Source organism: Bidens hawaiensis, unplaced genomic scaffold, assembly GCF_021521415.1.
Source record: "Bidens hawaiensis isolate Kalapana, Puna unplaced genomic scaffold, B.hawaiensis_p1.1 tig00007223_1, whole genome shotgun sequence".
Taxonomy (NCBI): Eukaryota; Viridiplantae; Streptophyta; class Magnoliopsida; order Asterales; family Asteraceae; genus Bidens; species Bidens hawaiensis.
Window position 1 is genome coordinate 1,164,710 of NW_027491495.1, and position 22,791 is coordinate 1,187,500.

Genomic DNA, 22,791 nt, shown 5'->3' on the forward strand with positions numbered 1-22,791 from the left:
TAACATCTTCGATGAATGTTTAGTTTTGGTAACTCCAGTCTCCAGTTAAGCAAACTTATAAAGACAGCTAAACAACCGTGTAGCCAAATAACAAGCTTTAACTTTTGGGTTTCACCTTTTCAACGACCGTATGTATATGGAAACAGATGTTTAACTTTTGGGTTTCATCTTTTAAGAGGCGATCTAACTTCAAATCAGTAGTCAGTTCAAACCGAACAATAACCTAAAATTTGTTTTTCTTTTCTTTAATTTTGTTCATTTTCATTTTTCATGATGAGTTTGGTTTGCCTTCGGTTTCGATTTTACCATGAGCCTGAAATTTTGAACCAAAAATGACCCAATTAATGAATAGAGGGCCCATTTTTTTTCTTTTCGTTAAATAATGATTAATTAACAAAGGGACTTTGCTCTAGTGGTATCAACATGTGTAAAATTACTTTCATTCCTATAAGGTTGATGTGTATATTTAATAGTAGAATTAAAGGGTTTGTGTGTTTGCAAAAATTATTACACATATGAGCATAACTTTTCAGTTTAAACCTTTTATTATCACTTAAAATCGGTTTTTTCAATTTGATTCGATTTCAATTAGTTCGGTTTACAATAGACGCAAAATGGATACCGAACCAATAAATCATTTTACAAACCTACAAAACCACACCACAAAGGTTCAATTATTTCGGTTTCATACCCTCATGTGTAACGATAATATACTAATACCACAATAACAAACATTTACAGTCACCAAAATATAAACAAAGTTATCCTTTTATATTTTGGATATCATTTTGTAGAGAAATAAAACAAGTGTTGCATTTGAGTCAGAAGAAACAACCAAATTACAGTAAACCCATTATTACACACTCTTTGTCGTTACTCCAATTTCAACAAATCACAGTGGGTGTCCATTACTCTTGCTACTTCTCTCATTTCTCATTTCTTCTTCACTTTCTCAAGTACTCAATTTCTCCCAATTTCAACTCTTAATTCTCAAACATCAGTTGATATTAAAGCATTTTTTATCTGGGTTTTCTTTACCTTGCAGGGTTTTTAATAAGTTCGCCGGAGAAGAGAGAGATGGCCGGAGGTGGTGGTGGAGGAAAGTCTGGCGAGCCGGCACCACACCCACCAAAAGATCAGCTGCTTGGTGTTACTTACTGCATTACTAGTCCACCCCCTTGGCGTAAGTCTTGCTTTATTATTATTCTGGTAGATGCTGTTCTTGTTATTCTTTATTTGTTTCTTGTGACACAAGTAATTTGGATATTCTTTATATGGAATGTTGTTGGTTCTCAATTGGGTTGTCTGTAAGATAATGTTTAATATACATGGTACCAGTTTATTCTGATTTCTTGTACAATGGTTTCATGATTCTTGTTTCACATGTACTTTTGTTTTGTTAGTCATATTTTGGGGAAGGAATTAAGGTTGTGGTGGTATATCATTTTGGGTTGTGACAGTTTGAATTAATCTAGTTGGTATTTAATTGTTTTAGTTGAATCTTGATTTTGGATATGAACTTTTATGCAAAGTGTTTTTGACAACATCAAACATTACTTTTTACCTTTTGAATTTTTCATGTAACTAAAACAAACCCTTTACTTCAAAAGTAACTACTTTTGTAAAGGTCCAAGATCCTAGTTGATTTGTTTTGATATTATGGATCTATTGTAAAAATATTGTATCTTGAATATTCCCATCTTTTTGTTGCATTTAAGAAGAAGCCCTAAAAGAAGAGTTGCTTTCCCAATCATATAATGATGTTTGAGAAATAAAACTTAAGAAGTATATAAAATGTGTTTCTCCAAATTATTTATTGGTCCCGTGACTTGAAACGTAGCGAAAGTTATGCTTGTTTTAAGTTGGGGCCACTTCTAGCTCACTTTCTTTTAACCTGGTCTAAATAAGAGTTTGTTAATTCTTGTAGGTCTGTAAACGAACCAAACGTTCAGTTAGCAGTTTATGAACCGTTTTGAAGGATGTTTGTTTATTTAGTGAACGAACAAATATGAACACAAGTTTTGTTCATTTAGTTAAATGAACGAACATGAACACCTGTCTTGTTCGCTCATTTATGTTTGTGAATTTTCCTTCATTTAAATTCGTTTATGCATGGTCGTTGTTCGTTAATATTCATTTAAATTTTTTGATTACAAGTTAGTCTAGCTTTAATAAATATTTAGGCCAAACACATTATTTTTCACATTACTTTAAAGTGGTTTTACCTCAGTTTTGTTCTTTCATCTATGCTCAGTTATGCTCGTTTGTTTATGTTCGTGAACCATTCATTAATACTGTTAAAGAACGAACACAAACATGTTCATCTTCTTAATGAGCATTAACAACAAAACCATGTTTGTTTTATTGTTCACGTTTGATCTTTTGTTCGGTTAAATGTAAACGAACGATTATTATTTCAAAAATGTGGTCTTAATTTCATTACTTATTTTTATTTAAAAGTTTATATATGTTGCAGCCGAGGCTATTTTACTTGGTTTTCAACATTACTTGGTAATGCTCGGGACAGTGGTTATTATTCCGGCTGCACTTGTACCTCAAATGGGCGGAGGAAATGTAAGACATTAAAATTGAAACATATGTTTAATCTTTTATGAATTCTTGAAATGTGATTATAATTATGTTTTAATGATTTTTTATAAAGGTGGAGAAAGCAGAAGTTATCCAAACTCTACTTTTCGTGGCGGGTTGGAACACTTTGTTACAATCTTTGTTTGGTACTAGGTTACCTGCAGTGATTGGTGGTTCATATACCTTTGTTGCAGCCACAATTTCAATAATCTTGAATAATAAATGGGATGATCCGGATCCTATTATGGTTGGTCAATTTAGACATTTAATCTTTATTTTATATGAGTAGTTTGTGAAAAAGAAAATGAATAATGTAAAATCATGTATTAAATTTTTGTGTTGATTTTTTTGTTTGTTTTTATTAGAAATTTAAGAAGACGATGAGGGCAATCCAAGGAGCTATGATTGTTGCATCAACGCTTCAAATCGTACTAGGGTTTAGTGGTTTATGGAGAAATGTTTCAAGGTTGGTCAACTTTTAGATAAATGCGTTAAACGAGTCGTGTTCGGATAAAACTTACCTTTCCTTTTCTTATGTTATTATAGATTCTTGAGCCCCCTTTCGGCTACTCCTTTGGTCGCTCTTGCTGGTTTTGGGCTCTATGAATTTGGATTCCCTGGGGTAAGCATAATGTTACACACACACACACAAAAGACTAAGTTGTTGCAAGAACAAAACGGAAAAAATCTAATGCGTTTTGTTTTTTCTATAGATATTTTTTTATGAATTTTTTACTTCTTACATGTCAGTTTTTACTTCTTACATAATACATTTAACTTACACATGTAGATTCTATGAATAAACGAATTGTGTTTATGTATTTTTTTTATAATGTTAAAATAGATGAATTAACATTGCATTTTAACAATTTTCTTGTATTTTAGAATTTTTTAAAATTGATAAATGAAATGATTAATTTTGTTCTTTCTGTTTTCAAAAAAACTATATTATAAAAAATCATACATTCTCATGACTAATGCGATGTAACTTATTATTTTAGGTTGCAAGATGTGTTGAAATTGGGCTGCCTCAGCTCATCATTGTAGTTATCTTGTCTCAGGTAATATAAATTTGTGATAAATAAAAAATATCAAATGTTATATGAATTATTAAACATATTAATTTCAAGATTTTGGTTTCTTTGACCATGTGCAGTATGTATCTCATATGATACATTCAGGCAAACCGATTTTTGAGAAATTTTCTGTTTTAATGTCGATTGCAATCGTTTGGATTTATGCTCATTTGCTTACTGTTGGTGGAGCCTACGATCATAAGCCCCCGAAAACACAAACAAGTTGTCGTACTGATCGTGCTGGATTAGTTGAGGGTGCACCATGGTTAGTAGATCAACCTTTAATTATTGGTTGATTAATATTTTTTTTACATCTAAATGATTATACTAACAAATTTAATTCTTTTCTTTTGCAGGATAAGAGTTCCGTATCCGTTTCAATGGGGCGCGCCTTCATTTGATGCGGGTGAAGCGTTTGCAATGATGATGACGTCTTTTGTTGCTCTTGTGGAGGTTCGTTTTTAGTAATGGTCAACTGTTGACTAGATCAGTCAATATTAATCTTGTTAACCATCAAGAACGTCGTTTAATTTGTTGTTGGGTTATAAGTTTATTCTAAAAATGTTTTTGCATGTTTTAATTTATAATGTCAGTCAACCGGTGGCTTCATGGCGGTCTCGAGATATGCAAGTGCCACCCCCTTGCCTCCATCGGTTCTAAGCCGTGGTGTTGGCTGGCAGGTAATTACCATTGTTTTAACACTTATATTTAAATGTAGGAAAATGTGGTTAATTACCGTTTTACTCTTTACTTGCTAGATCATTACATATAAATTAATAATAGTGTTGACTGTAGTAAAATCTCTTGTGGACCAAAGTTAATATTGTTATTATTATGTATTAGTGATTTAGTGTATTACAATGGTCTAATAGGTGAAACTTGGCTTGAAATTTTGCCAGTTTAATTAAGACATCCCAAAATTAAATTGTTGCATTTATTAAATATAATATATATTCTTTTATTAGGGAATTGGCATTTTGTTTAATATATATTCTTTTATTAGGGAATTGGCATTTTGTTGTCCGGCATGTTTGGAACTGTGAATGGATGTTCGGTATCTATGTGAGTAACAAATTTTTACATTTTTTGGCTTAAAATTACAGCTTTTTTTAATTATTTTTTAAAATAAAGCTTTTTTAATATTGAGTCACTTATATATATGTTGGCAGTGAGAATGCTGGTCTTTTAGCCGTGACACGTGTCGGTAGTCGAAGAGTCGTACAAATCTCTGCAGGGTGGATGATTTTCTTCTCGGTTCTTGGTACGTTTGTTTTTATGTATTTTCTTTTTAATTACTCTTAATAATTATCGGTATTGGTTCTCGGTCAAACAGGTTGGGTTGACCAGAAACACTTTTTAGTCCATAACGATCTCATTTCGTTTCTCTCCTTAGCTATTAGTTGACTTTACTCCTTTGACCCTATTGAGATATAACCATAAATTGAGTCCTGAATCGCCCCGTTTTTTAACAAACGGGGTGGGTTGACCAGAAACACTTTTTTTTCCATAACAATCTTATTTCTTTTCCCTCTTAGCTTTTAGTTTTGACTTTACCCTACCCCCTTTGACCTGTTTGAGAGACAACCATAACTTAACCGCTGAAGCAACCCGTTTAACAAACGGGTCAAAATTGAAAATTATAACTACAATTTTTTATGCAGGTAAATTTGGGGCGGTTTTTGCTTCAATCCCTGCGCCAATTGTTGCTGCTTTGTACTGTCTTTTCTTCGCTTTCGTTGGTAAGTTAGTAAATTCAAATTTCACCCGTTTGGTAGAATTGAAGGGCATTAATGTCTTCTCATGTTTTTGTAGGATCTTCTGGTTTGAGTTTACTTCAATTCTGCAACCTCAACAGCTTCAGGACAAAGTTTATATTGGGCTTTTCATTCTTTTTGGGCCTGTCTATTCCCCAATATTTTAATGAGTATGAAGCTATCAATGGACGTGGCCCCGTCCACTCGTCTGGAAGATGGGTACGTGCAAGATGAGTGGGTCGGATAATGGGTCAAAACAGTTCGGGTAAAAAAATGGGTCGGTTTTAGTATGGGTAGAAAGTGACCATATCAGTTTGGGTCAGTTTTGGGCACAAACCGAACCAAAAAACCGAAAGTTTGGCTTTTTAGTTTTTAAAACTTTTTTGACTTCGCTTTTTTCGGTTTTACCGTTTGGGCTTGAAAATTTAGGGCCAGAAGAAAATGGCTCGAAATAATGAAATTGAGCCTACGTTTTTTTTTTTTTTGATGAATGATTGATTATTACAGATTTGGATCTAAAACTTTTGCGCTACACAATTTAATTTCTTATAAATTACTAAAAAGTTGGTTTTTTCATTTTCTTTTTGGTTTGGTACCAATCATTACAGCGCTGTGTTTTCGGTTACTAAAGTTTGGTCACGGGTTCGGTTATCTTGGTTTTGCGCACACTCTTAATTAGTTGATGCTATTTTGCAGTTCAACGATATGGTGAATGTTCCATTTTCATCTGAAGCTTTTGTGGCTGGGATTGTGGCATATTTTCTGGATAACACACTTCATAGACGCGATAGCTCGGTCAGAAAAGATAGAGGCAAACATTGGTGGGATAAGTTCCGTTCATTCCACACCGACACACGAAGTGAAGAGTTTTACTCGTTACCGTTTAATCTCAACAAATATTTCCCCGCCGTTTGAGATGCTGAAGTTGCAACAAACAAGTGGTGTTGGTTTTAGTTATAATTATGTATCTAATCTTGTGCTAAAGTAGTTTGAGTTTGATCATATTTCATGAGTGATTTATTAGACATTTGGCCATAGTTGGTATTTTTGGTGTAAATGCAATGGTAAGAATGAAGATGGGTTGAAGCGGAAAGGATTGGTTTTGTTGCATTCAACTTATTAAAGAATATTGTCTACCACTTTTGTAATAGAAATCCTGATTCCTGAATGTGCACTTGTTTTCTGATTATTTTTTTCGTTGAGGCGTTTTATTAAACATCTTGCAAGCGTGAATTGCTTATGAATATATTACATACTAAAGCGTTGGCGACGCAAACATGTGAATTTGTATAGTCAGCCTCAACGAGGGTTAGTGTTTTGAAAGCAGATACACACGAATCTTTAGCGGGCTTATGGGTTGTCACAAAGATGTTCGAATATTTATTCCGAAACAAGAAGTTATTCACTCAGCATCGAGAGTCAAAAAGTTGAAATCTTGTGGTAATTTTCTTTGAACAACATAACAAAATATTAAGCTTCTGTTGTGCTCTCAGTCACCCCGTTTTCAGGTTGACGGTGCTTGTGAAATTGGCTGAAATCCCCCTTAGCCATGAAGAGCTGCGCGTGATGGTGCTTACAGTATAACCGGTGTTCATGAGTCACATAGTTTGATGAACTTATGTGACACCCGCCATAGCAGCATTTGAAACAGGCCTTGTGGTATGCGTTCCCATCAACACCCACCTGAAAACCGACCATCAAGATCATCAAAGTTTCGTGTGTTTATGTACACATAATGCATAATTAATAAACTACAAAAATCATAATTTATACACATTAAAAATTGGGTTTCATTTAAATGAGCCAACGAGCCAGCTAAATGAGCCTAACGAGCAAGCCAACTAGCCGAGCTTACCTTGGCTTGGGCTAGGCTCATTTACTTACCAAGCCAGCTCAGTTCTGCTCAGTTACTAACAAACCGATTTCATAAGAGCCACTGGCCAAGAGTTCTTGAATAACCCCAATTTTTTGGTGCCTGATTGTTTGGCATTATTAATTATCTGATCATTTAGTGATTATCAGTATTTGCCAAACACTAACTTCAAACAATAAAACTGCATCCAAACACCATCTGTCCATCTATCTGGTTATTTACATACTGTGTACACGCTTTCAAACACAATGCCAAACGTAATCTTATTTCTCGTTTATGTGGTTTACCTTTTCAAGGGGGTAGACGGTTTTCTTGCAAGTAACACACTTGTCCTGTGTCCCACCAAACATGCTTGATACTTTGTTGTTAGACTGACCCTGAATATTCCATATATGGTAAGTTGTAAATACATTGTTACCATCATAGATTCTACAAAAATCAGAAACTAATATTTAGTTTTTTATGAATTTAATCAACCCCTACCTGATAATATGATCTAGCAGTTTTCGGGGCACCTACATAGGGCTGCAAACGAGCCGAGCTGCTCGCGAGCTACTCGGGATCGGCTCGTTAAAAAGCTCGAACGAGCCGAGCTTAATCGAGCCCGAGCCCGAGCTCAAGCCTAAAAGTAAGCTCGTTTAATAAACGAGCCCGAGCCCGAGCTTTACCTATCGAGCTCGAGCCGGCTCGCGAGCCTTAACGAGCCTGCCATTTATATAAAGTTTTTAAATTATATATTTAATAATTATTAATTAATATATATATATTGTTAATATATATTTTTATAAAAAATAAATAAAAATAACTAAATAATATATATATATATATATATATATATATATATTTTATACCGAAAATTATAATAGAAAATAATATATAAAAATAATTATATTATTTAAAAAATAACAAATAAATGGTAAACGAGCCGAGCCCGAGCCGAGCTCGAGCTTGAAAATCTACTCACGAGCCGAGCTCGAGCTTTGGAAATAGAGCTCGAAACGAGCCGAGCTCGAGCTCGAGCTCTGTGTGAGTTAAACGAGCCGAGCTCGAGCCTGGTCGAGCTCGGGCTCGGCTCGGCTCGTTTGCACCCCTACACCTACATGACAAATAGATAATTAGCACCAAAGAAACAAATGTGTTTTCTCTTTAAAATCGCAGCGGTATATTTTTAAGTTTGTTTTTAGTTTAACAAATAAAAAAACCTGTAGTTAACTGAAACGAGAATGAAAATAAGTAACGGACTGAAAAAGCTAAAAAAAATACTTTTGGACTAAAATGTATTTCTTACAAACCATACCACATGGACTAAAAGCATAGTTTACTCAAGAATGTATGATGCAAATAGCCAAATACTTTAGTTATATAAAAGTTTACTTATTTAATGTTTTTAATTTTAATAAGGGTGTTAAATTGGTCGAGTTCATGGGTTAACCCGAAAATCGTGTCACACATGAACCTGGACACTCACACAACACGAGTTTTCACGGGTTGATAGACAACCTATTTAACTCGAAATTTTGTAAAATTTTATAGTAATAGTACTCTAAAATTACATATTTTATAGTAATAATACTAATGCATGTAATTTATTTACATTTAAACTATTAAACTTAATGTTTATATCTTTTTTTTATCTTTGAAATTTACAGTTAAGTTAAAACATAAAACACATAATAAAAGAATAAGTAAAAAGTTATATGGGCCAGTTTGTGAGCCCGCTAGGTTGATGTGAAATTGACCCATTTAGAACAATATGCGTGCGGGTCCAACCCGAAAATGACTAACCTTCAAAACTCTTGTCCAAACTACCAGTCATTTTGAAGAGTTGATCAAAGTGAGGTTGGCAATAACACTCCTTCAAAAGAGCTATAATTACTCAACTGCAATAAACAAATTTATTAAAAAAATCAACATAAAATAGTTTGTTTTTGGTTTATCCGTTTATTGCGGTTATTATCAAACAAAGAAACCTTCAAATTTTTCAATATAAAACTACAATCACATGATCAATAAACTCAATTCTAGTTATCTGAAATCAATATGTTTTTGTGATCACGACCCACTTATACCCTGCTAACGATCAACAGTAAACTCACGGCCCACTTATACCCTGCTAATCTAGGAGATCAAATTCAAAATTTAAAATATACGCCGAATCATAAATTTAATATATATATATATATACATGTCATGAAAACCAAAGAAAAACCCTCAAAATGTTAAGAAATCTTATAAAAGCAAAAGTTTTAACACTTTATTTCTTAAAATCAATAATCACACAAGATCACATATTACAAAAAGAGAGATTATAAATTCAAAAACCCAAAAACAATCACACAAAACTAGCAAAAAAAACATTCTCTAAAGCCAAAAAAAACTCCTCAAGTATCAACAAAATACAAACTTAATCAAGAAGCCAGAATTTGATTCAACTAGCAGCATAGCATAATTAAACAACACATATAGATATATGAAATAAAATGAAAGTTGGATAATAACCTTAAGGGTGCCTTTGCAATGGTGGCATCTGAAACAAGCCCGGTGATAAACCTTATTATCCACAGTGAGTTCATCCACCAAGTAAACAGTCTTCTCACAAGCCTTACACTTCTGTGTTGTCCCACCATATGAAGCCATTTTTATGAATTATGATCAAATCAAGAAACCCAAATAATAATCAGATTTCTTGATCGTTCAAGACTTTGTATTTGTGTGTTGGAGTTGGTGGAGTATAATAAGAGAGCTGGGGTTTTACAACAAGATTGTTAATCGTGGGATTGTTTTTGTAATTATGTGGAGTTTGGGGGGGGGGGGGGGGTTATTAGTTGAAATTTGTGTCTTTTAGGAGGGAGTTGTGTCATGTTTCCGACCAAAAGCACCGCGTTGTATAAAAGCAATTTAGATTCGGATGTTCATGTGTTAGCTATAACATTAAGGTGGTATGGTTTTGGTTATCTCTCGTTTCATAATTAAACAGAACCAAACCGACTGAATTGCACCAACATCAAAGTGAAGCGAATTGTATAACAGTTAACTACACCGGACATTTTTTTTATAATGTTGTTTATTGGATTTATGCCTTAAACTCATTATTTGGATAAAAAGTTTTGGACTCAAATTAACTACTAAATGGTTTAAGTATCCCATTGGTCAAAAGTTACCGATCCAAATTCATTGTTTTTGACCATTTTTTCCCGTAACCATTTTAAGCCCAAGTATAAAACTGAAAAGTACTATAATCAAATCGAACCCAGCTGTAAAATCAAAAACATAAAAAACCGAAGCGATTGGTTTCTTAAAATTGAACCCGGGTTTCGATTTTGGGCCCGGTGTACCCCCTAGTAATAAATGATAATGTTGTGATCAATAAATAAAGGGGACAAAATGGTGGTTGTTAGGTTTAAATAGTTATATGTATTCTTGTTATGCTCATTGAATAAAACGTTAAAAAACATTTATGTTCTCAAATGCATGTTATCGATTTGTTATGTCTATTCACGTATATATACCTACTCTACACGTTTTTTCCCCTCTTAAAATGATATATCATCCCTCAATCATTGGGTTGATAAAACATTTTTAGTAAACTTCTAATAAGGTACATATTGTCTCGTCATTGTCAATCTTTATAAGTGATCGATGTTGAAAATGTTAATCAAAAACATTTATATAATGACTTTACTAATAAGGGCAAGTAATGTGTCAAATCCACATGAAATCAGTAGAAAGTGATATTCAAACTCAAGACTTATTAATTAACTAACCTAATATGGACAAACGATGTCAAGCAAGCTTTTGAAAATGGTTTGATTGTGAAATACTTTGAAAACAAGTAACTTATTGTAAACACTTATGAGAAAAATAACCAACTCCAGGTTTAGGCTGCGACGCACATTGGATAAGTTAATTAAACCTATTCGTGAATCCCTTTGTTTAAATACATAATCAAAAGACTAAATATATGACCTTATTGATTGTCAAAACTTAATCTGAACAATTGGTTTGGATGATAATAATCTAATTGATAACTAGTTTTAAGGTTTGATAAATGCACTCGGCATAATGGTTAAAGATAAACGAGTCAATGACTCTAAGAACCTAATCTTAAAAGTTGATGACCACAAATCAATTAACTGAATAAAACTCAAAGCATTCAATTACGAAAAACTGTTCAACCAAATAAACAAGCATAAAGATTCAACTAACCGAATAATTAACCAAATCCAAATCCAAAGTGAAGGTCTAAATCAATAAACTCCAACTACAAACACAACTCTACGCTCGGAGATGGTCACATAGGCCTTAGCCTAGCATATGCATCTTGAAGATCTTGATTCTTAGTTGAGATGATGGATAATTATGGTGATTGGTAGGTGTTAGGATGGTGTATGACGGCTCAAAAATCGCCCAAGTATGTTAGGGTATGAAGGATAAATCAAATTAGGGTTTAACCGGGCTAAAATATGAAAGAAAACCTTCAAAAAATGAGTTTCTGTCAGACCAGGCCGTAAGCTACGGCTTGGGACCCGTACTTACGTTATGAGCCCTCTGTCCTATGGTTCTTTTTATTCCATTTCACACTCGTCTCGTCAAGAAACCCAAAATTCATATATTATGGGTTCCGTAACTCATTTTCTAGCCTCGGATATGCTTGTTTTTACTTTAGATGCGCACGAATCACTTCCGAACTCCCCCGATTGGTTCCTTTTTGCACATAACTCAATTCCTTGCCATCCTAAGTGCTCCAAATTAGTTCATTTAAGCTCCGAGTACCTGTAAACATAAAACCACTCACAATACTCGTGTTCGATAGATATAAACAATTAAAACACACGATATTAAACACTTAAAATACGTTCTTTCACCCACATATCAATAAGCCTCATGATTTTTTAAAATTTTGATTTCAAAATTAGATAAACTTAAAGCTTGAAAACATGGTGGAGGGAGTCTGTAAATGATTCGATAGGTATGAGTTTAAATCGAACAAGCCTGTAATAGATATTTAAGTTTCCATATTCTTTATTGGTATTAGAGCGGTTAGCTCTTAGTGTATGTTGATCAAATCCATGATTGATAAGGAGGGATTGATTTTCGGAGAAGTGGTGATCAAGAAGGAGATCAGCGACTATAAAGCGTTTCAGCTGGTTCAAAACCCATCAATGATCAAAGTCATGTCCGTTCCAAGCACCCAAAACATTATCTTGGGAACATCTTAAGTTGATCAATTCGTTGGGAGCAACTAAGGTTATTGATCAAATTTGATTTCCAACTTGAAATCAAAATTTGGATTGCTTAACCGAGAAAATCAAACATTGGTCTTTTGTTATAAATCTGACCCTAACTTAGTAACCGGGACATTATAATAATGATTCTATTGCAATCAGGAAACTAAACAAACTTGATTAACTTGCCAACTTAGGTCATTCCATATTCCCCGACTTGTGAATATATGGTAACTCGATTTTTCTTGTCCATCAACCATTGATCATCTTTGTTTCTTGATCTAGCCATTCGGATAAGAGATCAGATCTGATTTCCAACTTCAAAAATAAACTTGAATCGTTTAATTGAGAAAATTGAATATTGGTTTTTTGGTCTTAACTTGGTAGCAAGTATGATTCGGATTTGGTTCCATAGTTCCTAAAATTACAAAAACAAGATTGCACGCAACTTCTTAAAGCAATAGGTCGGCAATCCCTAGATCTCCTTCCTTTGCGTCTTTGATAGGTTGTCCCCAGATCTCTCCACGACAGAGACACATTTCCATGTGACAGCTAGATCTTGGTTTTAATCCCAGGTACATTGAGTTTGGACTGCGATTACACCAAGCTTTAATACCAGTTCAAGCACATGGTCGATAAATGCTTTATTATTGCAACTATAAACATATTCAAAAACTCGTTACAGTAATACTCAATTGATCACCAAGGAACCCATTAAATTTAATAAACACCTCTTAAGACTATCCTCATTCACTTACCAACACACCCCAATCTTTATCATAAAACTAATTTCTCTCTCTTCAACCTACTCAACCTAACTATACCAACCTTTTCACTCTCATTAGCAGCCGAAAATTCACTATTTCTTATTAATAAATATGATTTTAAATTGTTTTCTTTATTAAAAGTAATTAGAAATATGAAAATAATTTTTTTATTAAAAATAAACAATATATATTTAATTTCAATCAACAATGAGTAATATTTATGTTATATTAGTATAAATTTTTTACAAACTTTGTTTTTAATAAAATTTAAACCGGCGGGTTCACAAAATAAACTGAACAAACTGCGTATTTTGATTTTTTAGGTACTTAATTATTAAAGTCATTAGCAGACATCAATATTATAGTTATAACTAATTTTATTGACATGTAGCATGAAATTGTTTGCAATTTGGTTTAGTGAAGCAAAGGGTTTGATCCATTTGTAATATTTTTTATTTATTTAATTTTTAAATAGTAAAACAACCACTAAGAGTTTGCTATATGGGCCCGAATCCTCGTCTCACCTAGAGCCTAGAGGTGTACAAAACAAGTTTTACTTACAAACCGATTTTTGCATATTCCTAACTGATTTGGGTCAAACCGCTTTGGGTTAGAAACCGGTTTAAGTATAGAAGTAGCCAAACTGATCCAGACTGGTTCGGGTCGATTTTAAACCTGTTTTAAACCGGTTTTTATTGAAAAATATCCAAATTGCTATATGAACTGGCGGTTTGATTCGGTTTGGGAGAAACCGGTTTGAGAAACCACCGGTTCAGTTTGGTTTCCGGTTAACCGGTTTTTTACACCTCTAGTCTCACCAACTTGTGAGTGGGCTTCCTGTGATCAGGAATTACCAACATAAGAAAAATATCCAGGTAATATACCAAATCTACCACTCCTTCAAAAACCAAAGTACAATATCTCCACAAATGAAATTACTTAATTTGAAGAGGTTTGCAAGATCATATTGCATATCCTCGTCTACTATTAGTTCCTCGCAACAAGAGTCTCATTTCCTTGATGTTAATGATAAGACTGTAATTCTCAAAGATTCGGGTTTCAAAGGTGATGCCGGAAATGGGAAATCATTTGCTAGCGGTGTTAAAGAATGGGCATTACCAATCCATTCAATTATTATGATTTTTTTTACATAGTCCCCTTTGAAATCAACTTATCTTCGTTGAACGTATATATATATATATAGTTTAATTATTTATGATAAAATAGAAAAATTTACAGGGAAAGATCAAAGAAAATCGAAGTCATATTCCGTAGCATAACAATCGAGTTACAATTCAAGTGGGCTATATACTTTGGGTTAAATAGAACCATGATGTGCTAAACATAATTGTTAATTTGCCATCGTTCTTATAATAAGGAAGGGCTGGAGAAATGGCTGAAGAAGTCCAAACATGAAGCAACCCATCACAAACCCAAACACTTGTTGAAAGGAGAGAAAGCCCATATGCAAGAATAAAAAAATAATAAAATAAGAAGGTAAATAAATATGGATTTTAACTTCAGTGCAAACTATAATAAAGATTCCTTAGTTATCCTAGCCATATTATTTAGTTTTTGCATAACTTGACGACGGTAAATCATATTTTCACATTACAATAAATAATACTTGTTAAACATATAATTTCTAGTTAAACCACTTTTAAGCGGGAGATAAATTAAAACTAAGTCTCGGGTTGATCATCGAATAGGGGTGTTCATCGAATCAAATAACAAATTTTCAAAAGATCATGGCCTTTTGGTGGTGAAAGCTTTCTAAGTTTAAGTTTCCCCCAATCAATTTCAACTAGTAAGAATCTATAAATACAATGTTGGGTATAGATTGAAATTCAACTTTCGCCTAAATCACATTATTTAGCCTAAATCTATAGATTGAAACTATGTTTCTCTTAACCAGCAAGTGCTATAGATTTTTAATCTAATTGAAATTAACAAGAGATTCATTAGAAATACAGGTATTTCAATTACTTATACCCAAAATCTATAGATTCTTTTGAAATCTCTTGTTAAACCAAAATCTATAGGTTTATTCTGTATAGTGTGACTACTTGTTCAGTTGTTCTACTTTAAATCACATGGATAAAAAAAGTGAGGTGCTGGATCATTAGAAGAACAATGGTTTAGCAAATTAGTATTAGCAATTTGTGAAAGCCGTGATTAATAATAAGATAAATAACTTATTTCATTTCGAAACCTTCATAGATTAAATCGGTTACTATTTCTGAATCTCAAAAAAGAGATAAAAATAACAAGGAACAGAATTTGATTAGTTGGTATTCAAAATATACGATTCAAGTAGTCAAGTCGAGAAAGAGATGGTTGAATGAAAATAATTTGTTTAAAGTTCTATTTTTTTTCAAAGGGCAATATGAATGTTTTATCATGGTCCATCAACACACTAAATGGGTTACACGATCTATCCGGCGTGGAAGTAGGCTAAGATTTTTATTGGAAAATCAGGGGTTCCCAAGTCCATAGCCAAGTACTTATTGCTTCTTGGGATGTAATTGCTATCTTATTTGGTTCAGGCACTTTAGGTCGTTCGGAACCCACAAACCATTCCGATTGCCGGTCAGAATTTCTTCGAATATATCCTTGAAATAATCCAAATAATATTTTTTGCTAGTATTCTTATTCGAATAAAAGTTGAATTATTCGATTCGAATTCGTATTCGTGTTACATGCCATATTTGAAATTTGATTTGATTCGTATTTGATACTCGAATTCGAATCGAATACAAACGGATTCGAATAAATTCGATTTGATCCAGGCTCACCTATGTTAAAAATTTCAAAAACTAAAATCATAATTATAAAACACAAATATCTATATCTATATTACAAATAAAAGATTTAAAATGTAACCCTAATTCCCCAATTATACCTCAACCCACTTTTAATTATACCTCAACTCACGTTCAGATGAAACCCACATTCAATTCAATCATTCTCCCATTAAATTGAAACACGTTATTGAAGCTGCTAATTGAAGCCAACATCGATTAAACCAAATTGGTTCTCATTCTCTCATTCGATTCAAGGTAATCAATTGATTTCAATCCCGTCTATTATCATACTCGAACGGTTCTAATCCTAAAATTCGAATAGGGCAACACAACTTCTGTTTGTCAAAGATGGAATGGTCCGTGGCTCTGTATTGAACACACTCAAGGTTAGTATATAAAAATTTGCATTTTGGAATCAATTGATTGGTGTTTGTTGAATGATTTTGATAACTAATATGGTGTTCCTGATGGAAATTTTGTGGATGGTCATCAAATATAATGTTCATATTGCTGACTTTGCTACAGGATTTGGGGTAGTGATACTACGGTTGAGATACATGCAGTTTTTGGTGTTTTTGCTTCAAAACAGTTCCCATTTCCACCACTTTCATTTGGCATGGGACATAGTGCATGGGATGGTGTTGAATAGGATAAAAAGGTATATATTTTCATCTTTTTTATAGATAAATTTGGATACCGACTTTTGATTTTGCTCGAATGGACACAAGCGAATTTTCACACGTGTTGGTTTGTTTAACTAAATGAACAACAAATTTTGTATGTTTACGTTCGTTTATCTGTTCATGTTTGTCCATTATTTGTAAAAATAAAACATAAAAGAAAGTTTAGATTCTGTGCAGCTAACTTAAACTCTATTTGATCTCAATCTTCCTACTAACTCTTGTAAACAAAACCACTAACTTCTTATTTTACACATATGCAGGAAATTGAGCTAGAAGCATTGTAACTACTTGGTACCGGTTTTAAATGTTTTATTAAAGGTTGTATTGTTGCAATACATTTAGGACGAACATGAACATGGTATGTTCATGTTCGCTTATTTATCTTAAATGGATCAAGCGATTAGACACGAACAGTTAAACATATAAGATTTTCTTGTTTGTGTTCATTGATTAAGAAAATGAATGTGTTCATGTTTATTTTTGTTTGTTCGTTAATTGTACAAACGAGCAACTCGCCAACGTAAACGAACATACGTACGGATATAGCTGAGCTAGATGAACGAATTTAAACGAAACTTAGTTAAAACCAAATAAAAGTAAAAATGAATTTTAATCTGTTGGGCCCAGAATTTAACAGAGAAAGTGATATATAAAATTAACAAAACTAGATGAATGCACACTGATGAGCATTAATGGATGTAAACGAACAAACATAGAATGGATATAACAGAACTTTCACAAACAAGACACGTGTTGGTTTGTTTAACTAAACTCCATACAGACGAAATTAGTAATTACTTTTAAAAGTATAAATTGCTGGTTTCAATTCTGTAAATCGGGTTGAACTATTGGCCAAAAAAATTACAGAGCTTGGTTACTCTTGCTTCTACATTCATGCAAAAATGCTTCAAGATCACCGTAACAGAGTTTTTCATGATTTTCGTAACGGTGCTTGCAGGAATCTTGTCTGCGCAGGTACTGCTTGTTTTACTTTATTTTTTTTTCATTGCATTTGGAATTATTTTGTTAACTTAAATCTCTTGTCATTATTTTTTCAATTTTGTTCACTAGGGGTATTGATATTCAAGCAGTAAACGTTGTTATCAGTTTTGACTTTCCGAAAAACTCTGAAACATATCTGCACAGGGTATGGTTGGAATATTGTTTGGTTACTGTATTTAAATCTTAAGGAAATATCAAATAATTCATAATGCAGGTTGGTCGATCAGGGAGGTTTGGACACCTTGGTTTAGCAGTGAATCTGATTACGTATGAAGATCGTTTTAATCTGTACGTATACTGTTCCTTTATACTTGCAAGAGTTTATGATTTAAATTTTTAACTCACTTTTATTAAATTCACTTGCTTTTATCTTCTTTCCTCAGGCATAGGATTGAACAAGAACTTGGAACCGAGATAAAGCAGATCCCTCCGTTCATTGATCAGGCTATTTATTGTCGGTGATTGGACCACCTTAACTTAGAAGATGCTGCATGGTGATTGGTGGTGAGTTTGAACGGTTAAACTATATATACTTTTGTGAAATTGAAGTCACTTGTTACATGACAAAGCATTGCGTAAGTCATAATTTTAGAAAGTGATTAATTTATAATATTTATATAATGTGAAAAGGTTTTCTGTGCTCACAACAAAAGTTTTTAGAAAGTGATTTAATTTATAACATCAGTAACTATAAAATAACGCTATTATAAAGTTTTTTCAAGATAACATTTTTATGTGATTATTATGTAGATGGGTTATTTTTTTTAACTTGTATGGTCCAAATGATGCATTCTCAAGCCAGGTTTTTTTATAACATTATTTATTTTGTAACGATAAGTTATTAGTACTTTTTTATAAAACAAACATATTTTTCTGTTCATTCTAGAATTAGATCATTCAGTGTTTCTTGTTTTTTTATAAGGCTACAAGTGAAAAACTTTAATATTTGTACCGGGTCATATCCCCTAATAGTCAGTCAAAGTGCATGTGCTGAATCACATGGCAAACATTTAGTTGCAGAAGACAACAATTTGCTCTTTCATGTTACCTGTAAAACTTCAACAATAAGTGTTAGGAAAATATGATTTTTAGGGTGTACTATACATTCAATAGTAATGATAGTTAATTCCCAATTTCCCATGTGGTGGACGTGGGATCCTGACCTTGTTAAGAACAACTTATTAAATTCCAACATGGAAAGTGTCCATACTGAACCGAAAAAAATCGTCAACGCTGGCCCTTGGGTAAGGCGAGCCGGCGATTGGCCGAGGCACGTAACTTTTAGGGGCCAATTTTTATTAGATATATGTTAAATTTTTTATTCTTTTTTATAAAAAAAATAGGTATGGATCTTAACCATTTCAAATATAACTTTTTTTGTCCATAATTTATTTAAGCTATTGGGCCCAAACATAATTGAAACATTAAAAAATGTAACATTAATCGTCGTTTAAGAAAAATAGCTTATATATTGTGTTACTCGTTAGGGTCTCTACGTGCCTTTTTATTTCAGCTCGGTCAAGGTATTTAAATGCTCGGAGACAGCCTTGAAAAATGTATACCAAATACCGTACCAATTTCCTTGGTTTGGTACGATTGAAAATACCGAAATCGAACGGTACCAATACTAAAAACATGGAAAAATGAATACTGGTACTGGTTGTGTTAAGTTGGTACTGTTTCGGTATGGTAACAATATTCGGTAATTAATGCTCACAACGTATGAATATATAAGTTATATATATGCGTACATGTTATAAAACCAAGTTAAGGGGATAAAACTGAGATTATATTCATAAGTTGATTATAATAGGTTCATAGTTATTGATTTACTTTTTTTGTTGTTTTTATTTACAGGTGGCAGTGGCATGGATCCAGTCTTGTTGAAGGCTCTTGGAATAACATAATTATGTTGGGATGAGAATTGGTTTCTTAATTTAAGATGTTCGATTTTTTTTCTGTTCTTAACCAAAGTCAACACTGAAAGTGATATGATGCTTTGTGTTTTGAGGTGTTTTTAGGTAAACCACTTCAAGACTAATGTTTCTTTCTTTGTTTTATGTTTGACAATGTCGTCGTGCTTCGTCCTCGTCTTTTAAGATTGTTTAGTATGTGGTAACAGCTATGTTAAGTTGCTTTTAAGTTTCCTTGATGCTTAGAGAACTGATTTTTGAGTTTGAATAACAATTGCAGCTCCTTTTTAAGATATAATATAAACGTATGCCTGATAAATTGTGTGTGGTAATGGGTCAGAGCGGGTTTGTTTTATAAAAGTCATTTGGTTTGGGTTAGAAATTATAACATATTTAGACCAAAGTGGGTGGTTTTGTGTAAAAAAAAAGTAAAAAACCTCTGCCACCACAAGTGTCATCTTCACTGTAATCGATTACACTGAAACTGTGGATGTTGTCACCTGCTGATTGTTGTCGACACCGCACAATTGTTGTCCACAAATCATTGCCTCTACTACTTGCACTAGCGCCAACACCACTCTCGTTGCCCTTACTACGACCAACTGTTTTTCCACCTTCATTGCTGTTCTTCGTCATTAGCCACCAGCGATACTTTTTAAAACTTACATTATAAAATTATTAAATAGTATAAGGCAGTGTATATTACATGTAGAAATACAATGGTAATCTTTTAGCAAACAACTGTATTTTTATCTTTGATTTTGCTCTTGGCAGTAAACCTTCGTTCTGCTAATCTATTTCCAATCACTAAACACACTTTAAATTGGGGCCTGAACCAACTATACCCTCTTAGAACTTACATTAAATACGAGAGTTGAGAGTGTAACGACAAAGAGAAGCCTAAATGATCAGTTTTAATGAATGTCTTGGTGTAACATAAAACCATTTTTTTGTTATACAGATTATGTTATTTAACCTGCTTATGATATGCAGATTGCATCATTTAACCAAATGAGCCATATAACAGCGCCTTTATTAATTCAAGTTTGCATCATTAGCTTTATGACTAAATGGTGTTATTTTATTGACGATTTTTATATAACATTTGATAGGATGTAAAAACTCTTTGTGCAGTTTGCTTGCAGAAACAAATGTACACCATTTAGCACTATTTTATGTGCCGAACGAACAGATGAGCTACAGGCATGCGTTCCGCAGCAACGCGCGGCATTCTAGTTACATATAAAACATATTAGAGGGATAAAATGGTCATTTAGCCACCCTAATGGAGACGCCGATAAAATTAATGATCTTCACCGGCGGCGACTATCCATTCATCTCATCGACGATATAATTAACTCCCGACGATGTTAACATTCAATTGCCATCAATGCTAGGGTTGCAATCTTAATCAATTCCTTTAATTGATTTCAGTTACGATTCGTTTTAATTCTCAGTTCGTATCTTGTTTAAACAATACGGACACCAAATCCCAATTGTTGAAATCCCAATTGCTCATCCACCATATTACGGTACTGTGGTTAACACCTCTGCTTTTAATTTTAGAGCTTTCGTTTTATATGTGGTGATTTGGAACAAATTAGGGTTGTGAGGAGGTAATTTAGACAGCAATTACAGCCACAATTCAGTATTGTTTTGCTATTGGAAACCTCTAATTTGTTGCATATTTATGATTGGTTCTTTTTGAATGCTTAGTTATGATAAGCATGAATTCTTTTAAATTGAACCAAAATAACCACCACTGGTTGTATCAATTTTTACATTGAACCGGTTCACTTTAGTTCAGAACCAGGAACCCACCAAAATTACTACGATTTGGGTTAGTTCGGGTTTTCTTGGGTCGGGTTTCGGTTAAATGCAGAAAGTAAGACTGAATAATGATCGGTGAAGAAAATATGAATTATGCGTTCTTTACTTGAGGTACCTGAGAAGAGAATAAAATGACATCAACAAGTATGGAATGTCATAAACATTGGTATCTAGATTCTAGAATAAGTTATCAGGGTTAAAGATCAAAGTTTATGGACCTTTTGTCTTTATATTTTGCAGATAACAATAAACAGGTCGAAGAGGAGGAACGATTCCGACCGCATATAAGTAACGAACTAATTCGCACTTTCAATTATGCTAGAGATGATAGTACAATAGGAGTCATTATTCTCACCGGAAGGAAAGGTACACTTTTTATCTTGACTAACAGCAATGTAAATTTGTTTGGTTATAAGCTAAAACCGAACCTATAAACCGATGCCTGTTGAACATATGAGTGAACCTAATGGCATATTTGATGACCAATTTTGGTTATTTTTGGATTTTGTTGAGGATTTATTTTGAGTTGATTATTGCTTTTTATGTTATCAGTTAGTTCAGTTATTGTTGGTGTGAAATGCGCAACTGATCGTATAGATGCTCTTAATGGGAACAAGTTGTGCACCGATAGTCCCGTTGCTCAAACCATGGTAATTAATTTATATAATAATATGCTCATTATTTCTTTGTTTTATCTTTATTAACATATTATATTATTGTGTGAAATTAGGTGGTTTATGCTAAAACAGATATTGTTACTTGCTCGAAAGGGATAGCCGTTATTATTATTGAAAAAAACGATGCCCGGGTACATATGTTAATCTTGAGGACTATTATGGAAAAAAACTAGGCATGTAATGCAGCCAAACGAACACGAACCGAGCATTATCATGTTCATTCGTTTAACTTTAACCGAACATTGACATTTAAACGAATGGGGTTTTCTTGTTCGTGTTCGTTTGTTAAGAAAATAAACGAACGAACATAGTTGAGCTAAAATCAACGAAAAGAAAATGTGAACTAAAATGTGTTGGGCCTAAAAAGTTGTTAAAACTAGACTAAGTTGTAATGTGCCTAAATAATTTAGATACATATTAATGAATGTAAACGACTGAACTTAAACAAACATATACTAACGGCGTTTCTTGTCTTCTCGGTTCATGGCCTGATAAAGGTTCGGTGTTTTGTGCACTCTGGTTTGGTCGGATTTGGTTCTAACCTGGTTTTGTTTGACTTTAATAAATAATGTAACCCAAGTTATATGGCATGATAAAA

General features: G+C 33.2%; 1 protein-coding gene, 1 long non-coding RNA gene and 1 pseudogene across 3 annotated transcripts; 2 read left to right on the top strand and 1 right to left on the bottom strand.

Annotated features, from left to right (window-relative positions):
* Positions 1-1,051: 1,051 nt before the first annotated feature.
* On the top strand, positions 1,052-6,587 carry LOC143634723 (nucleobase-ascorbate transporter 6-like). The gene is made up of 14 exons (XM_077102738.1): positions 1,052-1,183; positions 2,477-2,574; positions 2,663-2,836; positions 2,955-3,055; positions 3,136-3,211; positions 3,591-3,650; positions 3,746-3,930; positions 4,022-4,118; positions 4,259-4,345; positions 4,669-4,727; positions 4,835-4,926; positions 5,327-5,404; positions 5,478-5,638; positions 6,116-6,587. Exons 1-14 carry the CDS (start codon positions 1,078-1,080, stop codon positions 6,332-6,334), a joined length of 1,593 nt encoding a protein of 530 aa, XP_076958853.1. The 5' UTR covers positions 1,052-1,077; the 3' UTR covers positions 6,335-6,587.
* Positions 6,588-6,889: 302 nt separating this feature from the next.
* LOC143634715 (LIM domain-containing protein WLIM1-like) lies at positions 6,890-9,936 on the bottom strand (annotated as a pseudogene).
* A 7,799-nt stretch (positions 9,937-17,735) lies between these two features.
* Positions 17,736-19,911, top strand: LOC143634716 (uncharacterized). Of its 2 annotated transcripts, none has more exons than XR_013153909.1 (4): positions 17,736-17,918; positions 17,988-18,061; positions 18,157-18,277; positions 19,631-19,911. It is a non-coding gene; the product is annotated as an uncharacterized LOC143634716 (long non-coding RNA). The 2 variants fall into 2 exon arrangements; XR_013153910.1 differs by lacking the exon at positions 19,631-19,911 and adding an exon at positions 18,427-18,482 and having other exon boundaries at positions 18,157-18,328.
* Positions 19,912-22,791: the final 2,880 nt, after the last annotated feature.

What these genes read in the sequence shown, in the direction of transcription:
- LOC143634723 (XM_077102738.1), top strand. Translation starts at nt 1,078, where the DNA reads ATGGCCGGAGGTGGTGGTGGAGGAAAGTCTGGCGAGCCGGCACCACAC. An exon ending in TTGTAGTTATCTTGTCTCAG is followed by an intron (nt 3,651 to 3,745) that starts GTAATATAAATT and finishes GACCATGTGCAG; the next exon opens with TATGTATCTCATATGATACA. An exon ending in TCTTTTCTTCGCTTTCGTTG is followed by an intron (nt 5,405 to 5,477) that starts GTAAGTTAGTAA and finishes ATGTTTTTGTAG; the next exon opens with GATCTTCTGGTTTGAGTTTA.